General features: G+C 38.7%; 1 protein-coding gene across 1 annotated transcript in view; it reads right to left on the bottom strand.

Moving 5' to 3' along the window:
* PRDM6 (PR/SET domain 6) overlaps positions 1 to 26677 on the bottom strand; it is a 188158-nt gene that overhangs the window by 31680 nt on the left and 129801 nt on the right. Inside the window, exons 5-6 of the mRNA XM_089674915.1 lie at positions 10662 to 10786; positions 7638 to 7980 (exon numbers count right to left, since the gene is read on the bottom strand). Of these exons, the coding sequence (XP_089531041.1) occupies positions 7638 to 7980; positions 10662 to 10786 (468 nt within the window). The remainder of the gene's footprint in view (positions 1 to 7637; positions 7981 to 10661; positions 10787 to 26677) is intronic.

Below are 26677 nucleotides of genomic sequence, written 5' to 3'. Positions count from 1 at the left end.
TTTAAAAGCAGTACAATTACATTCCTCTTTGTTTGATGTAAATATCCCTCACTGGCTGCTATTTACACATTTTTAGTCTGAACATATTTTTTCTGCTTATTGGCAAGTCTTCCTGAGTTTCTGCTGTGCAAGACTCTAGGGCTCAAGTTTAATATTACCAAATAAGTTGGCTCAGATCAGAGCTAAAAAATGCTGTCTTGAAAAATATGTCATAATGAAGATTTTGATGTCCTGGTATTTAGCAAAGTAGATCCTATCCGTATTGATTATAACCCTACATGAAAATGCTGCCTTCGTAAACATGGAGAATAAGCAACCATAAGTCAATTTTATTTATAGGATTTTACATCCCATTCCAGGGAGAGGGTTTTTTTTGCACAGTCTGCAGTTTAAGCAGGGGTCCCACTGCTCTTTTACTTTAATCTTTATTGAAGAAAAAATACTTCTCAAATATTTTCTTCTATATTATGTTACTCTATGGGAAATTGTGTTCCCTCACATCTGAGTAATACATTCAGCACATACAATTAGCTCCTAACAGTGGTTGTTTTAATGTGCGCATAAATCTCTTATTGAAATACTGTCAAATCAATAAGCCTTTTTTGGTGTTATGGAACTGGAGTGCGCGGTAAAGAAACATTAGTCATCAGAAGAAATATGAAGTGCTATGTACATTCAGTACAATTGAACTAGCTTTACTCTGTTTAACTGTGGCCATCCAGTGACTAGCAGCTTATTAGAGTAATCAAGACATGATCTACTTTGTAAAACATCATAGATTTGTATTACTACAAAATCATAATACAAAACCATTTACCTAGATGCTGGATAAAAATATTGTACTTTAATCTACAAAGAACATTTTACAATATAAATGAGGCATATAAATAATCACATTTCATACCACTGTATCTTTATTTCCCAAAGCTACCCTATAATGCTACTCCCTTATATTATTTCCTTGAAAGCCCAGGTGTGGTGATCAGGCCATACAAGCCCAGGTACAACTGGCAAGTGAGACAAATCCAAATTCAGAAGCACATCTTAGATTGTAAGCTCCAAGGAGCAGGGCCCTCCTAACCCTCTTGTATTGAAATGTACTGTTGCTGTATTGTCTCCCTTTATATTATAAAGTGCTGAGCAAACTGTTGGCGCTATATAAATCTTATATAATAATAATAACATCCAAAGACTGACAGTCAATAATCATGTTCACAGTGTTGTCATGCTAGCCAGCTGTGACCTGGCTTCTGCTTTATTCTTATTAAGGAAATATTGAGATTATTTAAAAGCTAAAGTGGCATTGTGACTGGACACAAAGTCAAAGTACTGTAAGTATGTACTTGCTCCAATGGTTGTAGGGTGACATCACCCCACCTGAGTCTGGGGGGTGTTCGAAGCTTATTGGGGAATCTAATTTTGAGAGCAACGTTCATCAAGGCTTATGCAATAGAGACACAGTCAAAATGTGATAAGGTCAAGTTATATTCATGAGAAATAAGTATATAAATTATAAAAGGACTTATAGGGTACCTCATCAAGTGGGTGGGCTTGTCAGTGTAGTGTGCAAATGACTCTGCTATCAATTCCTCTGATTGTCTGATATTTTGTTCAATAGCGATGAACTCATCTGTATAGCACTCTGTTCTCTATTTCTATGCTTCCTGTTAGCACATGAACTGATTTGCTTCTTGTGCTGCTTCTTCTTTTCACACTCAATCCTTGCTGTACACGGATTGCAATGTTCTAGATTAATTTCAGGTACTTATAATACTTGAATTAAAAAATACATTTAAGGATGTATTAAGGATTACAGATCTACATTAATTTTTGTATTTTATATCCACCTACAGTTCAGATTTACAGTTGTACCAAAAAGAAGCAGAGGCACAGATGTGAATGTGGTTTCTGTGCTCTTGTTTACCCTTATAGTTGGAAGAGGGGGGGGGGCAGTAAAAATAAGCAAAAAAAATGTTCTCATCTGATGCATTCATCTGAATGTGACCTATTCAAGTGATCAGATGAGTGCTGCAACTGGGAGCCAAAAGCTAGACTCATGGTATTCCCATTGAAACATTTGGCTGTCAAAAAAACATGGAATTCAGGAGGCAGCAGTATCACCTCCTGCACACTTGTCAGTCACCCCTTACCTCCTGTGAAAGCAAAGACAAGGCATGTGTAAACAAGCCCTAACTCTTAGGATGGCCATACACAAGTCATTTTTTGGTTCAACCAATGTAAATGGGGGAATCCTCCCATGGGGGAAGCCTTCCCTCTAAGCTATTGTATTCTGGCAGCAAGGAGACTTCCCCACAATCAGAATACACTGATCAATGTGGATCGTGAGAAAATTTTCCAACAGGCTGGTTGCACATAAGTCGATAGATAGTTGACTTGTGTACAACCAGCCTGCCCATACATGGGTAAAAATTCATTCAGTCCCTGCTGAACCAGCCAAATTTCTATTGATGTATGGCTAGCATTAACTGGTACACCACTCCCTGAAGTTATGCGCAGTTGAACTTTTAGTCTATGCATGGCTACTTTCAAAGACCATTTTAGGTTAAAGTAAACTCAGATCTCCACCTAATCCAGTTGGTTATGTAATGCAAATGCTGGATGTGAAAAAAATACACCTTTAAGTAAATGGAACTCACATATACACTCACATCTTTATGTAGGTATGTATTGTATGCACATGTACAGTTTGCACACATATTCATATTCAATGTGCCTTGTATAAATTGCTCACCTTAAAAATGAGATCTTTATCATTATACTAATCAAAAAGCTGATGCCAATTCTAATTTAATTTTACCTTGTTAGAATTTGCTTGCAGGGTTTATGTAAATATCTGGCTTATCTTAAAACAGCATATAAGACAAATTTTTAGTGTTTAATTAATTGGATATCTTCCCTTCTTGCTAGCTCTCAAGAGTGTCAGATAAACGAGCTTTGATGCATAAATAATGACTGTATTACATGCACTGTGCCACTGGCCAAAGTACCAGAAATTTTAATTCACTTGTTCAGCTAAATTTCATCTTCGCTTCACAGCCATAAAATTCCATATTGACAAACGCTCAAACCAACTTTGACTCTAAGGTATCTGGTCAACATTTTTCTTCTGTATGGATATTAGTTTATTGAATAAATGGCATCTGTTTTCCTCCACATCACCACTAGAGCAGGTATATCTTTTTGACAGCTCCTCACGATTTATAGCTGTGCATGCTCTGAAGAAAAATAGTGCTAAGCAAAAAATTCCAATTCATTGCCTCTTAGTACTTAATTAAGTTCCAACACACTGTACACCGCAGGTGAACCCAGCAATGACTGTCACATCAGCTCTAAGATGCAAGGCATTCTCTCTCTAAGAGACATAAAGGCATTTATAGAATCTTGACCTGATGTTTTCTACCTATGATGATCATTAATCTAACCCTGCATGATGGCCATGAGAAAACACTGCATAAATCCTGAAATGGAGACACACAGTCAACTTGCTTTTAAAATGTCATGTTTAGCTCAATGCAGCTTATGAATGTAACCCTTGTGTGAACTAGAGCTCTTTTAGAATTTGGGCCTCAAGCAAGAATAAAATGAGTTTTCCCATCTTTCTAAGTAGAAAAATAAAAATTAAGATATTATGTATGTATTAGTTGGTAAAAATATTTTCTGGGAGGTTTACTGTCCAAATATTTAAACAGAAATATTAAAGGCTTAAAAGATAAGTTTCAAACTTGAAAAACATCCATTTTTAAAGGGGATAAGCTGGTTTGATAATCCACTAGAATTTTAGCATTGTGCTCACAATCAGACTAAGAATCTAGCAAAGACATAACAATAATCAACTCTGTGAGGGAGGACTTCAATCAGTCAGGTTCAAAAATGCATCCCAAAAATTACAGTTGGAGAGTTATAGATTGAACCCGATTGGTTATGAGTTTTCTAAGAACTCTTCCCTCAGCCAGTTTTAAGGCTCTGTGGTTTGGATTAATATGCACAAGTAGAGAGAGATAATGCTGCCAATACAAAAACAGAGATAAGGGGAACCAGTATACAGGCTGTGTGCCGAATACGTATAAATATACATGATCCCAGTGGCCAAAAAACATGCAAAAAGAACCTCAGGGCAAAGACACCTCAAATAAACTGCCACCATAAACAGGATTCTGCAGCATTCCACCAGCCACAACACAATTGATACATTGTATAACACTTATATTGTGGCTGGTGGAATGCCACATTGTTCTGTTTTTGGTGGCAGCTTTTTCGGGGTGTCTTTGCCCTGAGATTCTTTTTGTGAAGTGTAAAGCCAGTATTCTTGCCAAATGCCAAAAAATTTAACTGTGTATCTCAACCTAATGATATACCCTCATAAACTCATTCAAGGCTAGTGCTTAAGTCATAAGTAGTGTTAATGGAAATCTACTATGGTTTTTGACTATATGAAAGTGTTACTAAATCCAGGACCCTGCATTCACTCTATCTGGTCTCCCACAGTACACACAACATGGAAGTGCAATTATTTTAGTAAATATAAACTGTTAAATATCTTTTCTCGTCAGCAGTTAGAGAAGTCTTGTGACTTCTATCAGTTTTCAGCAGAGCACTGGTTAAAGCTTGTAGGAGGAGTTTTCTTTCTGCTCTAGGAGGATGCAAAACCCCTGACCTCTGTCTGGACAGTGCTGATTGGCCCTCTGCTGATCACATACAATCTCCCAAGAAAACAAAAAAACCTCTCTAGCAATACACACTAAACTGGGCATGTGCAGAATGGCTACGTGTTCAGAGAAGACAGCATCAAACGGTCTTTATACACAATGCAGATGATTAACCCCTTAGGTTCCACAGTGAGTATAACAAGCATGCTTTACTGCATATACAGACTGATTTTACTGTTGTGGGTTTAGTAACACTTGAAACTGAAAGCCCAGCACTGCCTGCTTGGTTTCTGGTTATCACTCCAATATGAATTAAGATATCCTTGCCTCTGAGAGACGGACCGGGGGTGTTGGCTGACTCGTTCAAAGCTATTCAGCCTAAACGCTGATGATGCTTCTATTCTTGCATAGATCTCCCCTTGCTGGCTGTAAGTGGTAAATAGGAATATTAACATGCACTATTTAATGTGTATCTGGTTTAAAACAAATTAATATTTTTTGGATTCAGAATATAATAAAGATAAAAAGAAAATAACACATTCAGTTTAAAATATGGTATGACTTTTTTTGCTATATTTGAGTAAGAAAATCATAAGATTCAGTTTGAATCGGAAGAATGCCTTCTCTAAACATATTTTTAAATGGAGATATGGGTTTTTCTCAATCAATTTCACTAGGTTCAAATTCTTGCAGCCTATACCACCCAACCAAAAACTGTGAAAGAAACTAAAAATATCACTGATGTCTGCAACATCATCTTTATACTATTCTATTAAATTATCTTGCTCATGTTATGCTAATATGTAACACTGTAACCTAGTTGCCACTTCACATAACATTTAAAATGTATTTAAAGCCAAAATATTTTGTTGTTTTGGAGAGACTATGGAATTGTTAAAACCTCCATCAGTTTTTTGGTGTTCCTTACCAACTGTCTAAGAGGGGATATTCCTTCACTGGAAAGTTTTTTGCCTGCTTTCAATTGTATCCCAGGAACAAGAAGTAAAGGAAAGGTGCCCCAAAGGGACATACAGTAGATAGTAAAACACAAAATGCACAGAGGGTTTAACTGTTCCCCACTCTATTCAAAAAGTGTTGGCTTTACATACACTTTAAGGATCATTCACTAATTCCAAAATGCCCATGTGAAAAACAAGCTGTAACAGGATTTTGTCAATTAAACCCTGCAGCTAATTACTATGATACAGTTGCAAGAAAAAGTATGTGAACCCCTTGGGATTACGTGGAGTTGTGCATGAATTGGGCATAAAATGTGCTCTGAACGTCATCTAAGTCACAACAATAGAAGAACACAGTCTGCTGAACATAATACTACACAAACATAAGATGTTGCCATGGTTTAATTGCACATAACATGTAAACATTCACAGTGCAGGGAGGAAAAAGTATGTGAAGCCCTAGCTTAATGACTTCTCCCAGAGCTAGTTGGAGCCAGGAGTGAGCCAACCTTGACTCCAATCAGTGTGATGATATTGGATGTGTTGCTGACAGCTGTCCTGCCCTTAAAAAACACACACCTGTTTTGGGTTTATTGGTTTCAAGAAGCACTGTCTGATGTGAACCATGCCTCGCAGAAAAGAGCTCTCAGAAGACCTACGATCAAGAATAGTTGACTTGCATGAAGCTGGAAAGGGTTACAAAAGTATCTCCAAAAGCCTTGATGTTCATGTGTCCACGGTAAGACAGACTGTCTACAAATGGAGAAGTTTAGCACTGTTGCTACTCTCCCTAGGCGCGGTCGTCCTGTACAAATGACTGCAAGAGCACAGCGCAGAATGCTGCATGAGGTAAAGAAGAATCCCAGAGTGTCAGCTAAAGACCTACAGAAATCTCTGGCACATGCTAACATTTTTGTTGACACATCTACAATAAGGAAAACATTAAACAAGAATGGAGTACATGAGAGGACACCACGGAGGAAGCCATTGCTGTCCAAAAAGAATATTGCAGCATGTTTGAAGTTTGCAAAAGAGCACCTGGATGTTCCACAGCACTACTGGCAAAATATACTGTGGACAGATGAAACGAAGATTGAGTTGTTTGAGAAGAACACACAACACAAAAAAGGCACAGCACACCAACATCAAAACCTCATCCCCACTGTAAAACATGGCGGAGGGAGCATCATGGTTTGGGGCTGCTTTTTTGCCTCATGGCCTGGACGGATTGTTGTCATTGAGGGAAAATGAATTCCAGAGTTTATCAAGACATTCTGCAGGAAAACGTACGACCATCTGTCCGCCAACTGAAGCTCCGCAGAGGATGGGTGATGCAACAGGACAATGACCCAAAGCATACAAGTAATTCAACAAAACAATGGCTGCAACAGCACAGAATACGCCTTCTGGAGTGGCCCAGTCAGAGTCCTGACCTCAACCCGATTGAAATGCTGTGGCATGACCTTAAGAGAGCGATTCACACCAGACATCCCAAGAATATTGCTACACTGAAACAGTTTTGTGAAAAAGAGTGGTCCAAAATTACTCCAGATCGTTGTGCAGGTCTGATCTGCAACTACAGGAAATGTTTGGTTGAGGTTATTGCTGCCAAAGGAGGGTCAACCAGTTATTAAGTCCAAAGGTTCACATACTTTTTCCTCCCTGCACTGTGAATGTTTACATGTTATGTGCAGTTAAACCATGGCAACATCTAATGTTTGTGTAGTATTATGTTCAGCAGACTGTGTTCTTCTATTGTTGTGACTTAGATGACGTTCAGAGCACATTTTATGCCCAATTCATGCAAAACTCCACGTAATCCCAAGGGGTTCACATACTTTTTCTTGCAACTGTATATATATATATAGTATGCATATCTTTATGACACTTTCATATTCTGACACTTTTATAATATAAGCTCCATATTTCCATATCAGCTGGCAATTGTCTACTTTCCTTCATTACTATGTAACTAATAATCTTCAGGTACACCCATACCGTCTTGTTTTACCTGTCTGGATTCTGGGTGCACACATGCATCTGAAGTAGAATCCGTTGGGTAAAAGTCTTAAAGCATTGTCCACATTTCCATAGATGCCAGTCACTGAATTCTGAGTTGAGTTGGCTTGTTGAGGTTGGACTGGCAAGCACTCGCTGGTTTTTAGCATTAATCTGGTTAAATCCTGTATCCAGAGGCCCAGATTTATCCAGGAGAGAATAGTTTCTGTTGCATGGAGTCTGTGGGAAAACTATGGACCTTTGCAATGTGGAAGAAGGCAACTTGCCATTTTTGTTGAAGGGTTGCAGTGCATCTTGCCTGGTCATGGCTTCCATAACTGGTGAGGGGACGTTCACTGCAAGACAAACAGAGTGAGCAAATAGATATTTTAGTCACACACAAGATGTGTATTATGACAAAATTATGCCAGTGTTCTGGAAATAACAAATCTATCACTTCGATGAAGATGTATCTAAATAATTTTAGTAATGTTAATTTAATATTCATGAATGCATCCACATTGTAAGCTTATGACTTTCTCCTCTCCCTCTCTTCTTCATGCATCTCCAATAAAAGCCAAACATTCAAAATTGGTGGATTGTGATTTGTAGGTAGCATAAACTTCTTAGTATTCACACTTTGATACATTATGGTGTCCGTTTATGACACAGAGAATAGCTGCGATTCAGAGGATCGCAGCTACTCTCTGGTCATTCACAGTTTATGACACTCAGGAGATCAGTGGAGAACATGTTCATCCCTTCACTGGAGATCTGTGTTCTCCCTCCAGATTCTCCAGCCCAGAGCTGGAGAATCAGAGGAACCTCAAACTAAGCAGCGATAATTTACCTCTGCTTAGTAAACTGATCTTTTACTGTAATCTCGCGAGATTATAGTAAAATCAGCCGTTTTCCAGCGTTTGTAGATCATTCTCCCTTCGTTTGGAGAACTGATCTACACCGCTTCGTAACGGCATTCGCAGGAGAACTGTGTTCTCCGAGAATTCCGGAGAACTGAGCAGCGATCATTTACCGCTGGTTCATAAACAGACACCTATATGTTATGTGAGAGACATTACTGAGCCTAAAGGAAATATTTGGGAATGCCTGTCCTGCATTACAATCAGATCACCTGATTATCAAGAAACATTATTGGGGTGGACTGGTGCTATGCTTGTGTGAAAAACTGGAGTCCTCCTCAAATACAGTAGGTTGCACTCCTGCCATGAATCTTAAACCTGAATTTTCAATTGTGCATTGAGTGTGCTTTTAAAATAGCACGTTTGTTACATTTTCATTTTTTATTTAAAATATTAATACAATAATACTATACCAGATAAAAATAATCAAACGATATTTCTATCTGTGATTGCTATACAATTGTAAAATGTATCCCTTTCTTGTTGTACTCTTACTTAAAAGGTCAGCCCACCCAAATTTTATTGCAGCTATGAATGGAACCTGGTGGTCTAAATCAAGCTCTGCCTACTTGTATCTATTGCACAGTCCAGCAACAAGCTTTAACTGCTAAAGTTCTTGCCTCTGTTTGTGTCTACCTTGATATTTTTGGTAGGTGTTCCCTCCCAAGGTGATATAGTGTGCCCACACCTGTTGCATTTTCAGCAACATAAATAAACTAACAATCCAATACAGAGAGTGGAATGCAATGTGCAATGACCAGATCAGTGTGCAGATCCAGGAACTCAACTGCAAACATTTCACCAAAAGTGCTGCAAAAATATAATAAAGCAACATACTATATAATTCACTGGCATCTACATATAATTGAAATATCAGGTGTGTACTGACTGTTTAATTCGCTGTCCTATTACATGTTTGATACCAGTATAACAATTGGTATAAAAAGAACAGAAAGGAATATGGATTTATCTGAATGCAATAGTTACATATACTGTACCTATTTTTTTCCCATACTCTAATGTACTTGTATCCTTATAAGCGCTTGACCTTGTTATGCTTTTTATTTACAGCTTCAGAGATAAGAGGTTAATTCTTCACTATTACATTGTTTCTGAATATGTTGATTCTTCAATCAATTGTTGTCTTCTGATGCTAGTTTGTGAGGTATTACTGAATCTAGGTACAAATGTTGCTTTGCACACAGAAATGTACTTTTTAAAATAATATCGGGGTCATGTTTGCTTTGAGTCGTTTGTAAATGCTTTCCATTCACATATTACACCTTTCCTTTCATAGTGCATTTGTTAAGTATCCCGATCTCCTGTAAGCACTGGTAACATGTAGGTGAGTGCAAAAGATGCAAACTGCATCAAAATCCATAAGGTATGCTAGGGGTATCCTATCTAATAGCCACTCCATATAGTGGCCTTGACTGGTGTCTGCTATGAGAATTAAAGCTTTCTCTTGCATAGCAACAACATAAGGAGGAGTGCATATACAGTAAGAGGTGCTTCCACACAGGCACATCACAGTCATCATTATTAGATGAAAATAAAGAACAAAGACCATGCTCACCACACCTTCAAACTTTTAAGAGGGTTAAAGCAGCCAACCTAAAGTTTGGGTGTTGCAAACATACGCTTAACAGATTTTTTTTTACAGAAAAAGGCAGTCCTATACCCCAAATAGCAAAAACAGCGATATTTGTTTGCTATTTTGGGGTATAGCGCTGCCTTTCTTTGTAAAAAAAGTCATTATTCAATGCCTGCAAGTAGGTGCAATGCCCAAAATAATAATCAGTGAGAAGACAAAAAGGAGAAAGAGAAATCTCCTGATTTTGATATTCATCTATTTTTCAACCCTTGCATTTAATTTAGTAAAAAAAAAAACAAAAAAAACAGTGAAAAACACACATCCAAAAAAAAAGAAATTAGAGCCTCAATCCACCCTGATCGAGACACTTACTCTGCATTGGCAAAAACAAAAATATGGCTTAACCCTGGATTGTTAATGGCCTCTTACATGGCAAATAGGCAATTGGTACGCTCAAAAGATACATTCTTTAATAATCAAGGTAATACATATGATATTGATATTAGTGATGCCAGCTCCTTACAGTTTTCATCCTGAGCAATGCACTGCAATGGAATCCCAAAGAATGACGTGTAGCTGTCATTGTACCACACCAGCAGTTCTGTGCCACGGGGAATGTCGATACAAGCTCTGTAGAATATGCTGGATCTAGTAAGAGAACAAAAAATCAATCATTGTTGAACTATTTACTCCTGACAGTCTCACTTTTAACACTAAAATAAAATAATTTTTTTTGTTTGAAAACAACAATGAAAAGTTTAAATACAGATATCTTTTGATTGTCAAGCTAGTTTGCAAAGACAAGACAATAAAAACTACATTTTACAGATAGCTACAAATTTAAAATGAAATCTTTTTATCTTCCTCTGCAAATACTGCAGCTATTACATCTCATTCTGACACATGATCACATACAATTAGGGTTAATCCTAACATATCTGAGATTGTAAGACACTATCAGCATAAGTTTGCAGCATAAACTGATGACCTTTTGTTCTTTATTTCCTCTCCATATATCCACATGCCGAATCTCCTCCGGAGTTTTAAAATCTTTCCCTAACCATGAATCTTTCCCTATGTTCAGCTGCCTTTACTATCATCCAGTAGAACTTTCCATTTAAGTGCTCTTCCCACTCCATTAAGTACTTAGAGATCAACATTTCCTAGGGCCTCTCCCGAAACATTTGCCCTGAATTTCCTCCTGATTTTGCATAGGATCCAACAAAGCTTGCATACCAGATCTCACTGAATGTTCTCCCGTAAGGGGAGATTATTAAACAGAACATACTACAGTAGCTCCTGTATCTACTATAGACTCTTCCTATATGTCTTCTACCCTCCTTTCTAGAACAGATGTGATTGCTCCTGAACAGATTTTTTTTGGGCCAGTTAGACTGAAACACACTGTTCTGTGTAGACCTAAATATATGGGAGATATCAATTTTTACTATATGGTAGTACTCACATTTCTAGGCTCAGGCTCACCAGTTACTATTCAGACTACTCCAGGTTACTTCCCATTTTACAGCTACCATCATCATTCACCTGGCCAATGCAGCTTGGCCCTGAAGCTTTTATGTACTAGAGTTAATGTTATTAAAAAGATTGAGGACCTCACTAGTTCTTTTAGAGGCACAGGTAAACAATTATAAATGGCATAGGTTTACTGGTTTTATTTTGTGATGGCTGTCAGTGCTGCTGGGAAACTTATACCAAGCCTTATATTTTCTGGTGCTTATGTGTTTTTTACCTCTCTTTCTTCCCTCTGTCCTCCTTTCCCCCCTTCCCTTTTGCTACCCTCCACTCCCTTCCTACCCTCACACTCCCTCTGTACCAGTCTAGGCTCCCTTACTATCCTCTTCACTTACTTTGTTATATTTTTTCCTCTTCCCTGAGCCATCCCTCTTTTCCTTGTCTTCCTACCTCTATCCAAGTCTGCTACACCAATTTCTTTGATCCCCATAGAGCACCTTGTGCCATGGGAGCATGTGGTTGTTCTGTTTACGTTTTTGACGAGCCCTGTTCTCATCCCTTTGCAGTGTATTTTCCTTGAATATGTATTTTGCAGTCTTCTATGGGTAGTTTATTTCATACCTTGTGCTTTTCTCATCATGGGCAGTCATATCTGTGACACTGTGCATTGTCTTATGGTTCTTGATTTATGTATGCTTCTACCCTTCCTGATTGACTGCACTTTATTGTACACTTATATGTATGTGCTTTAATTGCCTAACTAAAGTATTTACAGTATAAAAACACATTTTTCAAGTTACCCCTTATTACCCTTAGTTAATCAACCCTATTTAACGCATTCTTCCCCTACTCCTCAAAGCCATTATTTTGCTGCTGATTATTTTTCCTTATTTCTGTTTTTTTTAGCCAATAAATCCTAAAGTTTGTGTTTTTTTATTTTGTTTGCTAATTTTATTAGTGTTACATTCAAAAATGATAATTGAAAAAAACTTTATTTCATTTCTAATTAACTTTGCAATGCTTTGTACCAGAATCATAATTTTTGTGTAATTCTAAACAGGACAAGGTATAGTTTAAAATTTTTTCTTTAAACTAAAACTACTAAAATAGAAAAAAGTGTGTTTTTAATTTTATGTTTTATGTTTTTTGTCTATGGATTGCAGAAAAAATAAAATAATTTTTTTAAACACAATATCACTAAAAGAAATGTATGTTTGTCCTAAAATAATGATACATGTATTACTTTGTTATCTTTAGTAATGACAATACTATTGCTGAATTTACAGGCCTATAGCACAAATGTAAAAATTGCTTTAGTCCATAGGGGCATACAGGTTCAAAGAGCTGAATTGGTTAAATATTAATTTGTAAAATAAAGATTTATTTTTTTATAAATATTCCAATAAGATTAAATAATATATACTTTTAAAGGATAAGTTCTCCTTTGGGAACATGTTACATGTTCTTCCCATTTTTAGAGTGGAATGTGTAACACTATTGCAGCTGCTGCCCAATGCCTTCTCTCCCTGTGACAGCAGTATGGAGAGAAGTTCCCTGTACCAGCTGTCACTTTTTGAAAACACCCACACGGGGGCATCATTCCTTCACAGTTCTGAGAATGAATGAACTACAAGTACCAACATCCTTTGTGGATGTCGGCTTGTACTTCTCAATGAACTACCATGGCGCTGTTGAGTGCTGTTGTAGTTCATGGAGTCTTCCTGTCAGTGTAAAACTGTCTGCCTGTACAAGGTACAAGCAGACAGCTAACACTGACAGTCTGCTGAAGTTCTGCATGGCACCAGTGATCTGCTGATCGCTGGTGCAATGCTTTCCAGGCTCAAGAAAAAAAAAAAAAGTAAATGCACATTTTTTTTACTTTAAAAAAAATGTGCATTTATTATTTTTATTTTACAATTTTTATTTTAAAGCAGTTTTATTTTTATTTTTAAAAATTGAGTATATCCTTTAAAATAAAGCGGACCCAGCAATTAAAGTTTCTGTTTAAAGCTCAATTGAACCCTTTATTACTGTAATGCACCCAGGCTGCATTTGCAGAAATTCCTATGCCTCTTTTCCTTATCAACTAAGTAGTGCATCAAGGTTGAAAACCCTGTGCTGTCAGTAAATAGGAGAGTGGGATCGCAGCTCTCACACACATGATGCACCCATCTGATTCTTCTGCGGCCTGTCATGCCATACTGAACACTGCTCTAATCAACATCTATCTTGCTCCCTGAGCAGTATTACAGATTAGAGCAGTGTTCAGGGGGTCATGTCGATGAGCTGGGCTGCTGCTGCTTGTGTGCAAGAACAGCAGTCTGACTCACCCAGTGCTGCAGTAGATGAAAAAAACTTAAAGAGGCATAATTATTACTGTGCTAGCAGCCTGGTAATAAATTCTGAGGGTTCAATTGTACTTTAAAGTAGAAACTATAATTTTATAATTCATCTTCAAAGTTTTCAGTAGAAAACACTTCCACTTTCATTTCAGCAGCTTAGCTCCCCCTGCTCCCCCCACTCAACAGTAACCTGGTAGCCTGCCAGCCTTCTAATCTCTAATATGAACAAACAGGTAGAGGGAGGAACAGAATGCTGGGACCTAACTTAAAGACTTTACTGTTTGTGAACTCTATGGATCCACAGAGGTTTCAAGGTGGCTGAAACTACAGAAGCAATGAGGGTATATTTATTTTCTTGTTAAGCATATGAAAATATTTAAATGTCCATAACCACAGTTGTAATTTCACAGCTTCCTATCCATTCATAGTACATAAACGCCAGACTGGAGCAGCTCCAGGGGCGGACTGACCATTTGGAAACTCGGGCACTGCCCGAGGGCCCGGGGTCAGTAGGGGGCCCCATAAAATGCCCCTGGTACCTTTTTCATAGGCTTTTTTGAGTTTGGGATAAGGACACAGGGGCCCCATGATCCCCTATTGCCCGGGGGCCCCATGAGTTGTCAGTCCGCCCCTGAGCAGCTCTAATTTGGGTGGACATACCCTAGAAGTGTACAGCAGTGCGACACGCTGTGACCACACGCTGTGACCACCGAACATAGTGGAACGTTGATCATTGTATTGGGTCATTGTGAATAGCACTGGTTCCATGTGCCGCTGTAGCCAATCAACGATCACATGGACAGAAGTAAACAATATGTAATTTCTTGGCATCATTGTTTACTACTATGTGATCTATGTGATCGGTCACAGAGATCACATAGTACAGGGCCCTTAACTGCAACCCTGTACCATATGATAGCTGTGGCCAGTCACAGCTATCATAGTATTTCGCAATGCAGTCAGAGAGTGTGAAATGATTGCTTTTATAGCCATCATGGCTGTAAAAACAATTAGTGTAAAAAAAAAAAAAAAAAACTGATCACCCCTCCAGTGTAGTACAGTATCACTTTGGTGACAATGTACTGCTAGGGTGACAGTATGTTAAAAACAAGTTTAAAAATGTAAAACAAAATTACATTTTTTAACTCACTGTCAGCAGTCAGTGTCCCTAATCACTGCCACCCACTCAATGTGGGTCTTTTCACCGCCACACCAGTTACGGTATTCGTGATCACTGCCACACCAGTTACAGTGTCCATGATCACTGCCACACCAGTTATGATTTCCGTGATCACCACTACACTAGTCCCAGTGTCCCTGATCACTGCCAAACCACTCGACTGTCCCTAATCACTGCCCCCCACTCACAGTGTCGCCAATCACCGCCACACCACCCACAATGTCCTTGATCACCGCCACACCAGTCATACTGTCCCTGATAATCACCATGCCACTCATATTGTCCCTGATCACTGCCTCATCAGCTACAGTTTCCCTGATCACTGCCACACCAATCTCAGTGTCTCTGATCTCCGCCACACCATTTAGAGTGTCCATTATCACCATCACACCAGTTATAGTGTCCCTGATCCCCTCCACACCAGTTATATTGTCACTGATCACCGCCATACTAGTTACAGTGTCCCGGATCACCACCACACAAGTTACAGGGTCTGTAATCACCACCACACCAGTTACAGGGTCTGTAATCACCACCACACCAGTTACAGGGTCTGTAATCACCACCACACCAGTTACAGGGTCTGTAATCACCACCACACCAGTTACAGTGTCCTTGAACACCACCATACTAGTTACAGTGTCCCTGATCACCATTACACCAGTTACAGTGTCCCTGATCGCCATGACATCGGTGCAGTGTTGCCACTGCCTTCTGCCTGCACTAACCCTGGACTGTTTATTGACCACATTTCTGCCTACTTCCTGGACCTATCCATTGCCTGTTGCTGACCATGTCTCTACTTGCACCTAAACTGACCAATCTGCAAATCCCGCTGACTATGTTTCCTGTAATATTCCATTCCCAGCAATCCTCTGCAGACAACTGCACTCCTGGAACCACAGGAACTCTTTTGTTCTAACTTTCTTCAGCTTCCTGTACTTCCTGGCCAGTGAACATGACATTCCTGGGGGCAGCAACGTACCAGTAGCCTGCTTGGCTCATAGCAATAAGGACTGGTATAGGTGATGCTACATTATGTATTACAGTACATTGGTTTTTACACTATGAATTGGTTTATGTAATACACACAATAAAATGTCTGGTATATAATCAATTCAGACACTGAAAAAGTCTCACAAGTGTGGTATCATCATAATCAGGAGGAGGAGTAGAATGTGTTTTGAGGTGTAATTCAAAGTATGCCCATGCTGTGTGTGGGAAATATCTTATCAATTTGCTAACTTTGTGTCAAAAAATTATTTTAATTTTATTTCTGCATTTCTCAAAAACTCTTGGCAAAAAATAGTCTTCCAAAGACTCACCATGGCTCTAAAAATTTTTTTAGGTTTTTACTCTCAAAAATACGGTCATTTTGTGTTTCCACTGTCCTGGTACTACAGGGCCTCCAAAATGTGATAGGTAGTAAGGAAATTAGATGCATAATTAATGCCCCTGGAACTCCTGAAGGTACTCTTAGAATTTTTGGCCCTCTGTGCATACTCAGGAGGCATAACAGAATGTGTTTTGGGATGTAATTGTAAGTATGCCTATGTTGTAACTAAGATAAACTGAATTGGGTTATTCTAATGAAAGCAATGAAGCAGAATATTTTTTTGCCTGAATTTATAGAGTATTTATATGCAAGATTTTAAAACAGAAACTAAGTAATATTTTTTTTTTCAAAATTTGTGGTCGTTTTTCATTTATATAGCAAAAAAGTAAGTTTGATGAAGTTAAATACCACCAAAAAAAAGCTCTATCAGTCTCAAAAAAAGTATAAAATTTTATTTTGAGTACAGTGTTGCAAGACTTGAGTAATTGTCATTCAAAGTATGACAGTGCTGAAAGATGGACTGAACTGGACAGGAGGGTTTGAAAGTGTCTGGACTTGAGATGATTAAAGTAAAACAGAAGTCCTGCTTTGAAAAATTACGAGATGCAATTCTTCATTTTCTATATACTCTACACAGTGCACGTGCATGAGCTACATAACCTGTGGCCAGCCAATGGCTGAAGAGAAGTACCTAGGCAACTGAAAGCGAAGGCGAGGGAGATAGCATTGGTTGCATTGTGAGAATCAGCAATCTGAGCCCTGGAGGAGGTAGCATTGTTCAAGTAAGTCTACCATAGTGTGCAGTGTGCAAGTGTGCTGTGCATAGTTGCACATAATGGCAAAAACCCACCCACCACAATGTGAATTTATATCATTTGTAATGTATACAACTTTAATAAAAATTAGTTTCCATCTTCAGCTTCAAAATGTTTAATAATATAAGTGTATTCTATCCAGAAAATGCATTTAGGTGTTATTTCCTATTCTGGTACAGCTACAAGGTTTCGCAAAAGTTGTTTCTTAATCCATCTTTTAAAAAAAAAAAATGCAGACATGTATAGAAGAAAAATATAATATTTTACTCGTGAAAGTTCCCAATTACAACTGAAAATATTAGCTCGAGGTTTTTGGTAAAAAATAAAACTTCTTTATGTAACCTAACAGTCTTTCCATAAAGAATTATCTGTAACAGGACAATTTGTCTGTAGTGTAACAGTGCGGACATATGGGAGTCCGTCTCCACATTTTTCACCAGTGTGAGATATGCAGTTGTCAACATATTTTGTCACCACAAACTGCCTCTTGGCAACAGGATCATAAAGATCAATAGAAAAGTGCAGATTCTCAATATTTTACTTGCAGCTGCAAAACTTCCATTTATCTTGTTATTCTCTCTATTTACAGCCATTTTGTCTCACGAGGGCTCTGCTGGCTAAGCAGAACTACCGCTTTCTATGAATATCTGACAGAAACTCTCAGTTTGGACTGTTTTTGTTTTCCCTCCATAAACTTCCACCCCTCAACTGCCGCAATGAAAATTCTCTCACTGCAGATTAAAAAAAAATCAATAGTAAGTTCTCAAAGCTGAGAAAAATCAAGTCGACTTTGTACTTCACCATTGCAAACATTTCATCTTTCACTTTGGCTCTCTCTAACATAAACAAAGCGGAGTAGCAAGTGAATGTACTAAAAACCAAATGACACAGTTTGCTGCTGAAAGAGCAGAACTGTTTTCAAGCAATGGGTGGTCCCGGAGGGTTGGGGTAGGCTAAAAAATAGTGTAAGCATTCACCATTTCTTCCAAGCAGATAATGCGTCCAAAACTCGCACAACTCTCTGCATGGTGAAGTACATCAAAGGGATTTTTCTCATTTCGGATAATATTTCCTTTGCTGACATGTATTTAGTATTGTGGTTGGATGACTCATAAAGATAGCTTCATGGCGTCCTAACGCTGTTGAAGTAGAACACATGCCAACGGACATTATTGTCAGCCTCAAAATAAAAACAAAACGTTCAACCGAGGGTCAATCAATCACACAGCTCTTTGAAGAAAATTCCATTTAGATATTAGACATCATAACACAGGGAATTCAAACCAGCTGACTTTTTGTGAAAAGGACAACCTTGGACAATATAAAAATAGGCCGATGCCTTAAGTGTTCCCTACCCAGAGAGCTACGCTCTTTGGTGACTGAAAAGAGTTTATTTAATTTTCATGGTTCATTGCATTGAAAACTGAAACATCTGAAACTGTGCTATACATAGTTGTTAACATCTCATCATGGATTTAAAAAGCGCTGTAAAAATGTCCGACCCATGTAAGTGATTTCACTTTCAGCGCTCATTTTTTTTAAGGATCATTTTGCTTTTTTGAAATGTCTATTATTATATTTACTATAATATTGCCAATATATTAATGTTATTATATGGGTCCTTAGAGACATTAGGCTGTTTTTCAATATGACCTCCTCAACCTCCCTTTAATCATCCAGATGTTTAAAATGAAGGTATATGCTATGTATTTACTTCTATTATCCAACTGGGTTATGGTAGAATTATATATAGCTTTTATATGTAGTGTGCTGTAGCTGATTTTGTCTGACAAAAACATGCTTTCAGTGGCCCAGTTACTGCCTTTCTGGTGAAATGGTTTGTAATTAGGGATGAGGTTCCAGTTTGCTTCTACATGTATTCCAAGGGAATGTTGTGAGTATGCACTGTATAGCTTTTTGACTATGTCCAACAAGATTATGAGGGCCAATAAGGGGGTTGTTTATTAAATCAGACCCTTCATTATAAAGGGGGGGGGGCATAGGTCAGCAATAGTGTCCATAAATTTGAAAATGTTGTAGGAAAAGCTAATACACTGCTTAGGGAAAGAAACAGCGTTTTCATTTTCATTACTAGCTCTTTAAACAATCAGCCCCTTTCCCGCCTTTTTTATGATTTTATCATTATATCCATATCAACCCCTTTTCCTTTGCTGTAGGGCTTCCCTTTAAAAAATATCTTTTGTTTCATGGGTTGGTATTTTTGGATTTATGTTGCCAGTATATTTTTATTTTATATTGATAGGGTCTTTACTTTAGGGTAAACTACTCTTGTTTTGCTGCAGAGCTTCCCTTTAAAAAAAGGGTAATTTTCAGGGTTTTAATTTTTTTGTGGGTTTTTATTTTTGTTGATATGACCTTTTTTACATTTGGGGTGCTCAAAGCAGAGCATTCACTTATTAAATTGCATGAAAGTAAAAAAAAAACAGGTGCAAGGACAGTAAGCACCCAAACCAACTTACATTATACCACTCACATTCACCGCACCCCCTATACCCATAGATAAAATTAAAGTCAGGCATAGAGCACTTATTATTAACCACTAGACTTTTTTCCCTCATTAAAATTGCCCTGCTACTGGCCAATTTAACACTACTGTAGGCTATATAATATATTAATTCTTGTAGTTAAACCCCTGTCTATGCTCTTTTTTCTTGCAAATGTGGGCTAGCCTTGCTATTTACAATTGTCTTGCTGCTGGTCAATTTTACACTGCTTTATATTGTGCAATATCTTAATTCTTGTAGTAAAACCTCCTGCTTCTAAGTTTGACTTAGCCTCCACCTCTGAAGAAGTGCATGAGCACGAAACGCGTTAGAGGAGGCCCAGCGGTCATCTTAGATCCTGGATGATCAGTCATTTTACATACCTGACGCTGCTTAACTGATACACGTGTATTATGGAATCTTTTTGTTACTGAATACATTTTTGACAATAATTACTACACTATGGACACTCTCCTTGGTCTCCCTTGAGGAGTTTTATTATTTATAGAGCCCTGCTGCGATTCAGTCTCCTGTCCACCAGACCCAGAGAGGGAAGCACCTGTAAACAGGCATCTTTACCCACCTATCCCTTAAAGGGACCTCTGGCCAGCTGGATATACCTACATCCATTGAGGGCTCATACCCATATCATCTTGAAGGAGAACCTACCCTGAGTTCCAGTCCAGACCTATATCAGTGAATTGGATCCGTGTTGATTTACATACTGCGTAATTAAATTATGTTTCTGGTGAGTGCGTAATTCTTACCTTACCACTGGGAGCACCACCACTGGATTGAAAGCTGTAGATCACGCTATATTCATCATATAGAGACTGTCACTAATTTATGTTCTTATCATTGGAGACATTTCTTATATATATTTTATTATAATTTACTAATTAGCGCTGCACATATTTTTATACGTTTATTACAAGGCTGTTTTTGGTTTCCTTGAGTGTTCAGCTGCTTACCCACAAGAGCGCTCACTTTTAGTGCTATTCTGTTCTGTTATTTAAAGGGTTTGTACTGTATAACTGTATTTGCAATTTTGCCCTTGAAGCCACATAAAAAGATCATCTCCCAGAAGCATCATATTGTTTTGTTTTGTTTTGTTTTTTTTGCATAAATACATGTCCCTCTTGGCAGTGCACAGCTTCCCATGCCTTTTTGGCAGTACTTTACATATTAGCTCTACAATTGACCAGACTTTAAAGAATATGTCACCCCAATATTTATTATTCCTGATATGTGTCTGTTATACCATATACTGTGTTTAAAAGTATCCTGTTATCTTTGTATTGCTTCCTTTGTGTGAAATCCCTGGTGGTCCTGCCAGTCCCCCTGATTTCTATTTCAAACTGACTATACTAGGCATGAGAGCCCATCCTTTCCAATGTGGTCAGTTTTTTGGCTGTGCTGGGAGAGCAGCCAGCCTGTCCTCCAATGGCCAAGACTGTGCTGAAATCCCCCCCTGCATGACCATTTACTGTGAAGATAAGTGTGCTGCTGTTTCACTACCCATAGTTCTCCAAGCCCCAGAGAACAGATGGTATGTGATAATTTATTTTTTTAAAAAAAGAAGTTATTTATCATGTTTATTGTACTGGACGCCAGGATTGCATCCTGAATGGCAGGTATAATTTCCCACCATTTGGGTTGAGGTTCCTTTAATGGGGATGGTTTGAAGGTCCTTATTAGGGACATGAAATTTTAAAGGTTCAAAGAGTTTTGGGTGTGATGAACTTCTAAACCCTGATTACAGGGACTCTGGTCCTAAGGGGGTTAAATCACATGCAAGGGGAGTCTTCAAAGAGAAGAGGAACAGTTGGCACCTGGTTGTGAGAGAGACAGCTGGACACACCTGAGAGAGAAAGGTGAACTAATCTTGGGATTGAGCCACAGTTGCTCTTCTTTGAAAGCCCTGAAGTTGGAAGGAAACCAGTAGAGCAGCGGAAAGCCATTACATTGTGTTCCATTTGAATCAGAGTTATGGACTATTTAGTGTTCTGTTCTTAGCTGAAGTAAGCTAGGTTGTTTTTCTGGACTGCTGGCCTGTTTTGGGAGACCGGTAAAGACAACTTACTTTTACAAGCAGCTTGCTGGAAAGCTTGGGCCCTATATGACAATACACATAAATATTTTGTCTTTCATTTCATTTGAAATTGAATGGGTTGTTTTACAAGGTAAGGGTTGACATATACTTTAACACCAAGATTTCAGTAGAATTCTTCTCTAAGGTCAGGTTCACCAAATTTCCAATAATATTCACCCAAACCCAGATAGATTCACCAATCACTATTCTGCAATGATTTATTCATATAATTAAGGATTAGTGGAGTTATTTTAGCTTGCTCTTTATCATTTGTAATTTGATCATTATTTGTGCAATGTCCCTTTAAAAATTGTATTTTCCTTTTTTTCACTGTTGTTTGTTCTTTCTGTGAAAAAATGTACAATAATGAGGCTAATAAAAGGCTATCTTTTTGGCAAAAGAACAGGACAAATGTAGTTGAGTTGGACTTCCATAACCTTTAGGAGTAGAGATGAGCGAATTATTCAAAAATTCGATTCGGCTGATTCGGCGAATTCGAGGAATAAATTTGATTCGAGTCGAATATATTCGCTGCGAATTTAACTTATAAAAAGGGTGTTTCTAGGCTTCAGAGAGCCTTTATATTAGTGCAGAACACTGTACCTTTAATTTAAATGCCCTTGGAGTCTGCTGGGGAAGACAAATAATACTGTCAGTCAGTATGACATGCAGATGAGTGCCGTCGATCTTAGAATCACCGCACACTTCACTCATTTGGGCAGTCATGGGGCCAAAACCAGAGTGTGGAGCCACAGTGTGGCGTTGGAGGCAGCAGCAATGGGAGGCCATACAGCACCCTATGACAAAATGGAACCCACCAGCAGTGTGAGGAGACCTGAAAGTGGCACATGGCAGAGTGTGGCGATGGAGACAGCAGCAATGGGAGGCCGTACAGGGACCCATGACACACTCTGGACCTGGCAGCAGCATGAGGAGGCGGTACAGGGGCCCATGACAGATTACGGGCCTGGCAGCAGCATGAGGAGTCGGTACGGGGGCCCATGGCAGATTACGGGCCTGGCAGCAGCATGAGGAGGTGGTACAGGGGCCCATGGCAGAGTGGGGAAGCGTAAGCAGCTTAAATTGAAGGCCATACAGAGGCCTATGTTAAAAAGTCCCCCCAGCAGCAGTGTGGGGAGACGACTATCAAGAGTCCAATGGCAGAGTGGCGGAGCAGAAGCAGCTTCAATTGAAGAAGAAGAGGATGAAGAAGAAGAAGAAGAAGAAGAAGAAGAGGATGAGGATGAGGAAGAAGAAGAAGAGGATGAGGATGAGGATGAAGAAGAAGAAGAGGATGAGGATGAGGATGAGGATGAAGAAGGAGGGTGAGGATGAAGAAGAGGGTGAGGATGAAGAAGAGGATGAGGATGAGGATGAAGAAGAGGATGAGGATGAAGAAGAGGATGAGGATGAGGATGAAGATGAGGATGAAGATGAGGATGAAGAAGAGGATGAAGAAGAGGATGAAGAGGATGAAGAAGAGGATGAAGAAGAGGATGAAGAAGAGGATGAAGAAGAGGATGAAGAAGAGGATGAAGATGAGGATGAAGATGAGGATGAAGATGAGGATGAAGATGAAGAAGAAGATGAAGAAGAAGATGAAGAAGGATGAGGATGATGAAGAAGAAGAAGAGGAGGATGAGGATGAAGAAGAAGAAGAAGAAGAGGATGAGGATGAAGAAGAAGAAGAAGAAGAAGAGGATGAGGATGATGAAGAAGAAAAGGATGAGGATGAGGATGAGGATGAAGAAGAAGAAGAAGAGGATGAGGATGAGTATGAGGATGAAGAAGAAGAAGAAGAGGATGAGGATGAGGATGAGGATGAAGAAGGAGGATGATGAAGAAGAAGAAGAAGAGGATGAGGATGAAGAAGAAGAAGAAGAAGAGGATGAGGATGATGAAGAAGAAGAGGATGAGGATGAGGATGAAGAAGAAGAGGATGAGGATGAAGAAGAAGAGAATGAGGATGAAGAAGAAGAGAATGAGGATGAAGAAGAGGAAGAGGATGAAGAAGAAGAAGAAGAAGAAGAAGAAGAAGAAGAAGAGGAAGAGGATGAAGAAGAAGAAGAAGAAGAGGATGAGGATGAAGAAGAAGAAGAAGAAGAAGAAGAAGAAGAGGATGAGGATGAGGATGAAGAAGAAGAAGAAGTAGGATGAAAATAAGAAGAATTCCATTCCAGCAAAAAGTGTATCTGCAGAGAGCTCCGCTATTTCTGACAGTTCTCCGACAGTTCCTTCACATTTACAGCGGTTGAAACATTGTATCTATTTGTTTCTGAATAAAAACATCTGTATCCTAAATGGAAACAAATAGATACAATGTTTCAACCGCTGTAAATGTGAAGGAACTGTCAGAGAACTGTCAGAAATAGCGGAGCTCTCTGCAGGGACACTTTTTGCCGGCTGTAGAAGGGATGAAAATCGGCCGATCGGGGAAAATTCGATTCGTGCATCCGAAGTTTGCTAATTTTCGGATTCGGCGCGAATCGAATTTTTCCTAATATTCGAAACAAATTCCACTTCGCCAAGTTCGATTCGCTCATCTCTATTTAGGAGCTCTTTACCCTTTAAAATATTTTAAAAATAACTTATGTTTTAACTTCCACATTGATTTAATTGGATTCTGTCAAAATGATAAAATTATGCTAAAGATTCACAATGAGCGAAATTGAGAATTTTCATTTCCACAAAATGTAGGGAAAAGGAAAACTCTCAAATTCAATATTGCTCACTCCTGCTTAAATTATATACACCTCTGATACACCACACAGACAGAAGGGCCACTCTTCAACTTGATTCAGTTTAATCCTTTCCTGGTTTTAAAGCAAAAAATGGTGCGCTGCCTCTTTAAATAATATTGCACATAATAAATATCATAAAGTGAACAGTGAATATCAATCAAAAAGTGCAATAAACAAAGTGCAAGGTGAAATAAATTCATAATTCAAAAAATACATACTTTAAAAAAAAATTGTGTCCATCATTCAATATGACATATTTCATATCATGATTATCTATAACTCACGAAAATGCTATAGTGCATAAAAAATAAAGTGCATAAATGTCCAACACTTCATAAAAATTACCGTATTTTCCGGCGTATAAGGCGACTGGGTGTATAAGACGACCCCCTAATTTTCCAGTTAAAACATAGGTTTTGGACTATACTCGCCATATAAGACTACCCCCCTTCCGAGGCAAAACCATTTCAAAACATCAGATTTTTTAATTGAAATGGTTATGACTTACTGGTACTTAAAATCCTTCAAAATCCTCATGTTCATCCTCTGACATCATAAGTTCATGAATGACATCTTGTGATACATTTGTAAGACAGTCATCATATGGATCAAACTCCAAATCAGATGGTTACCTCTGGATGTGTGGTAATACGGCAGCTTCGGCTACATACAGTATACAGTATATATACAGCCCGCTGGATGTGCAGTAATGTACATACAGTATACCGCGCTGAGCCAAGCTGGCTCAAAACAAATGTCCCTATGACAGATTAATCTGTTAGCCCGCTGGATGTGTGGTATATACAGTATACTGAGCCAAGCTGTTTCAAAACGTACCGGTACGTCCCTACGGTAATCAGCCCGCTGGATGCGTGTATGTACGGTAGCTGCGGCTACATACAGTATACACTGGGCCAATCACGGCGAGCGATGTATTCTACTAATAAATACGAAGTCTGCTCGGATTGGCTGAGGTTGTGACATCATCAGCCCACCTCTCTGACTCAGCCAATCCGAGCAGGCTTTGTATTCATTAGTAGAATACATTGCTCGCCGTGATTAGCCCAGTGTATACTGTATGTAGCCGCAGCTACCGTACATACACACATCCAGCGGGCTGATTACAGTAGGGACGTACCGGTACGTTTTGAAACCACTTGGCTCAGCGCAGTATACTGTATATACCACACATCCAGCAGGCTGACAGATTAATCTGTCATAGGGACATTTGTTTTGAGCCAGCTTGTCTCAGCGTGGTATACTGTATGTACATTATTACCGCACATCCAGCCAGCTTGACCCAAACAAACTCAAGGTTCACATTTTATACCCCGCGTATAAGACGACCCCCAATTTTTGGGGTATATTTTCAAGTATAAAAAGTAGTCTTATACGCCAGAAAATACTGTAAATACAAAAAGTTCATAACAGATACTGTACATACCATAAAGTCTATCTATTAGCGTGCCACTGATGCTGTGATGGAATAACACAAGATCGCACCTCAGAGTGAGCAACCACCACCTTCAGAAAGAGCTGCTTACCAAAAAATTAACCTCCACATTACAGGAACTTGAATAAGCATAGCACCTCTGCATCTGATGGATCTCCTATTGATGGTAATAAAGATCACCTCTGCTTCTCACAGTCTCACTCACAAGAACAGCGCCGGTGTTACTCAAGAGGTAAAAGAACCCAAACCATGGCCCAATATCTTCCACAAATCAATTTTAATGCACGTTTACGGTACTCACAAGCATACAGTATAATGAAACAGGCATGTAACAACGGCACGCTTGCAGGATAGCTGCGTGCATGATGACATAACAGAATAGTCCACCCTTTGCATTTTGTGGCAACCTACATCTTCCATGATTTGTGGAAGATGTTGGGCCATGGTTGTGGTTCTTTTATCTTTTTTATGACACCGACTGTGAGAAGCGGAGGTGAGCTGTATTTTTAATTATGTTTTTTTTAGTTATGAATTTTTTTTTAATTATGAATTTATTGCACATAGCACTTTGTTTATTGCACTTTATGATTTATATTCACTGTT

This window comes from Staurois parvus, unplaced genomic scaffold (genome assembly GCF_062004578.1).
Source record: "Staurois parvus isolate SC_StPar_1 unplaced genomic scaffold, SC_StPar_1.0 ptg000004l, whole genome shotgun sequence".
NCBI classification, from domain to species: Eukaryota; Metazoa; Chordata; class Amphibia; order Anura; family Ranidae; genus Staurois; species Staurois parvus.
This window is presented reverse-complemented; position numbering and strand designations above follow the sequence as displayed.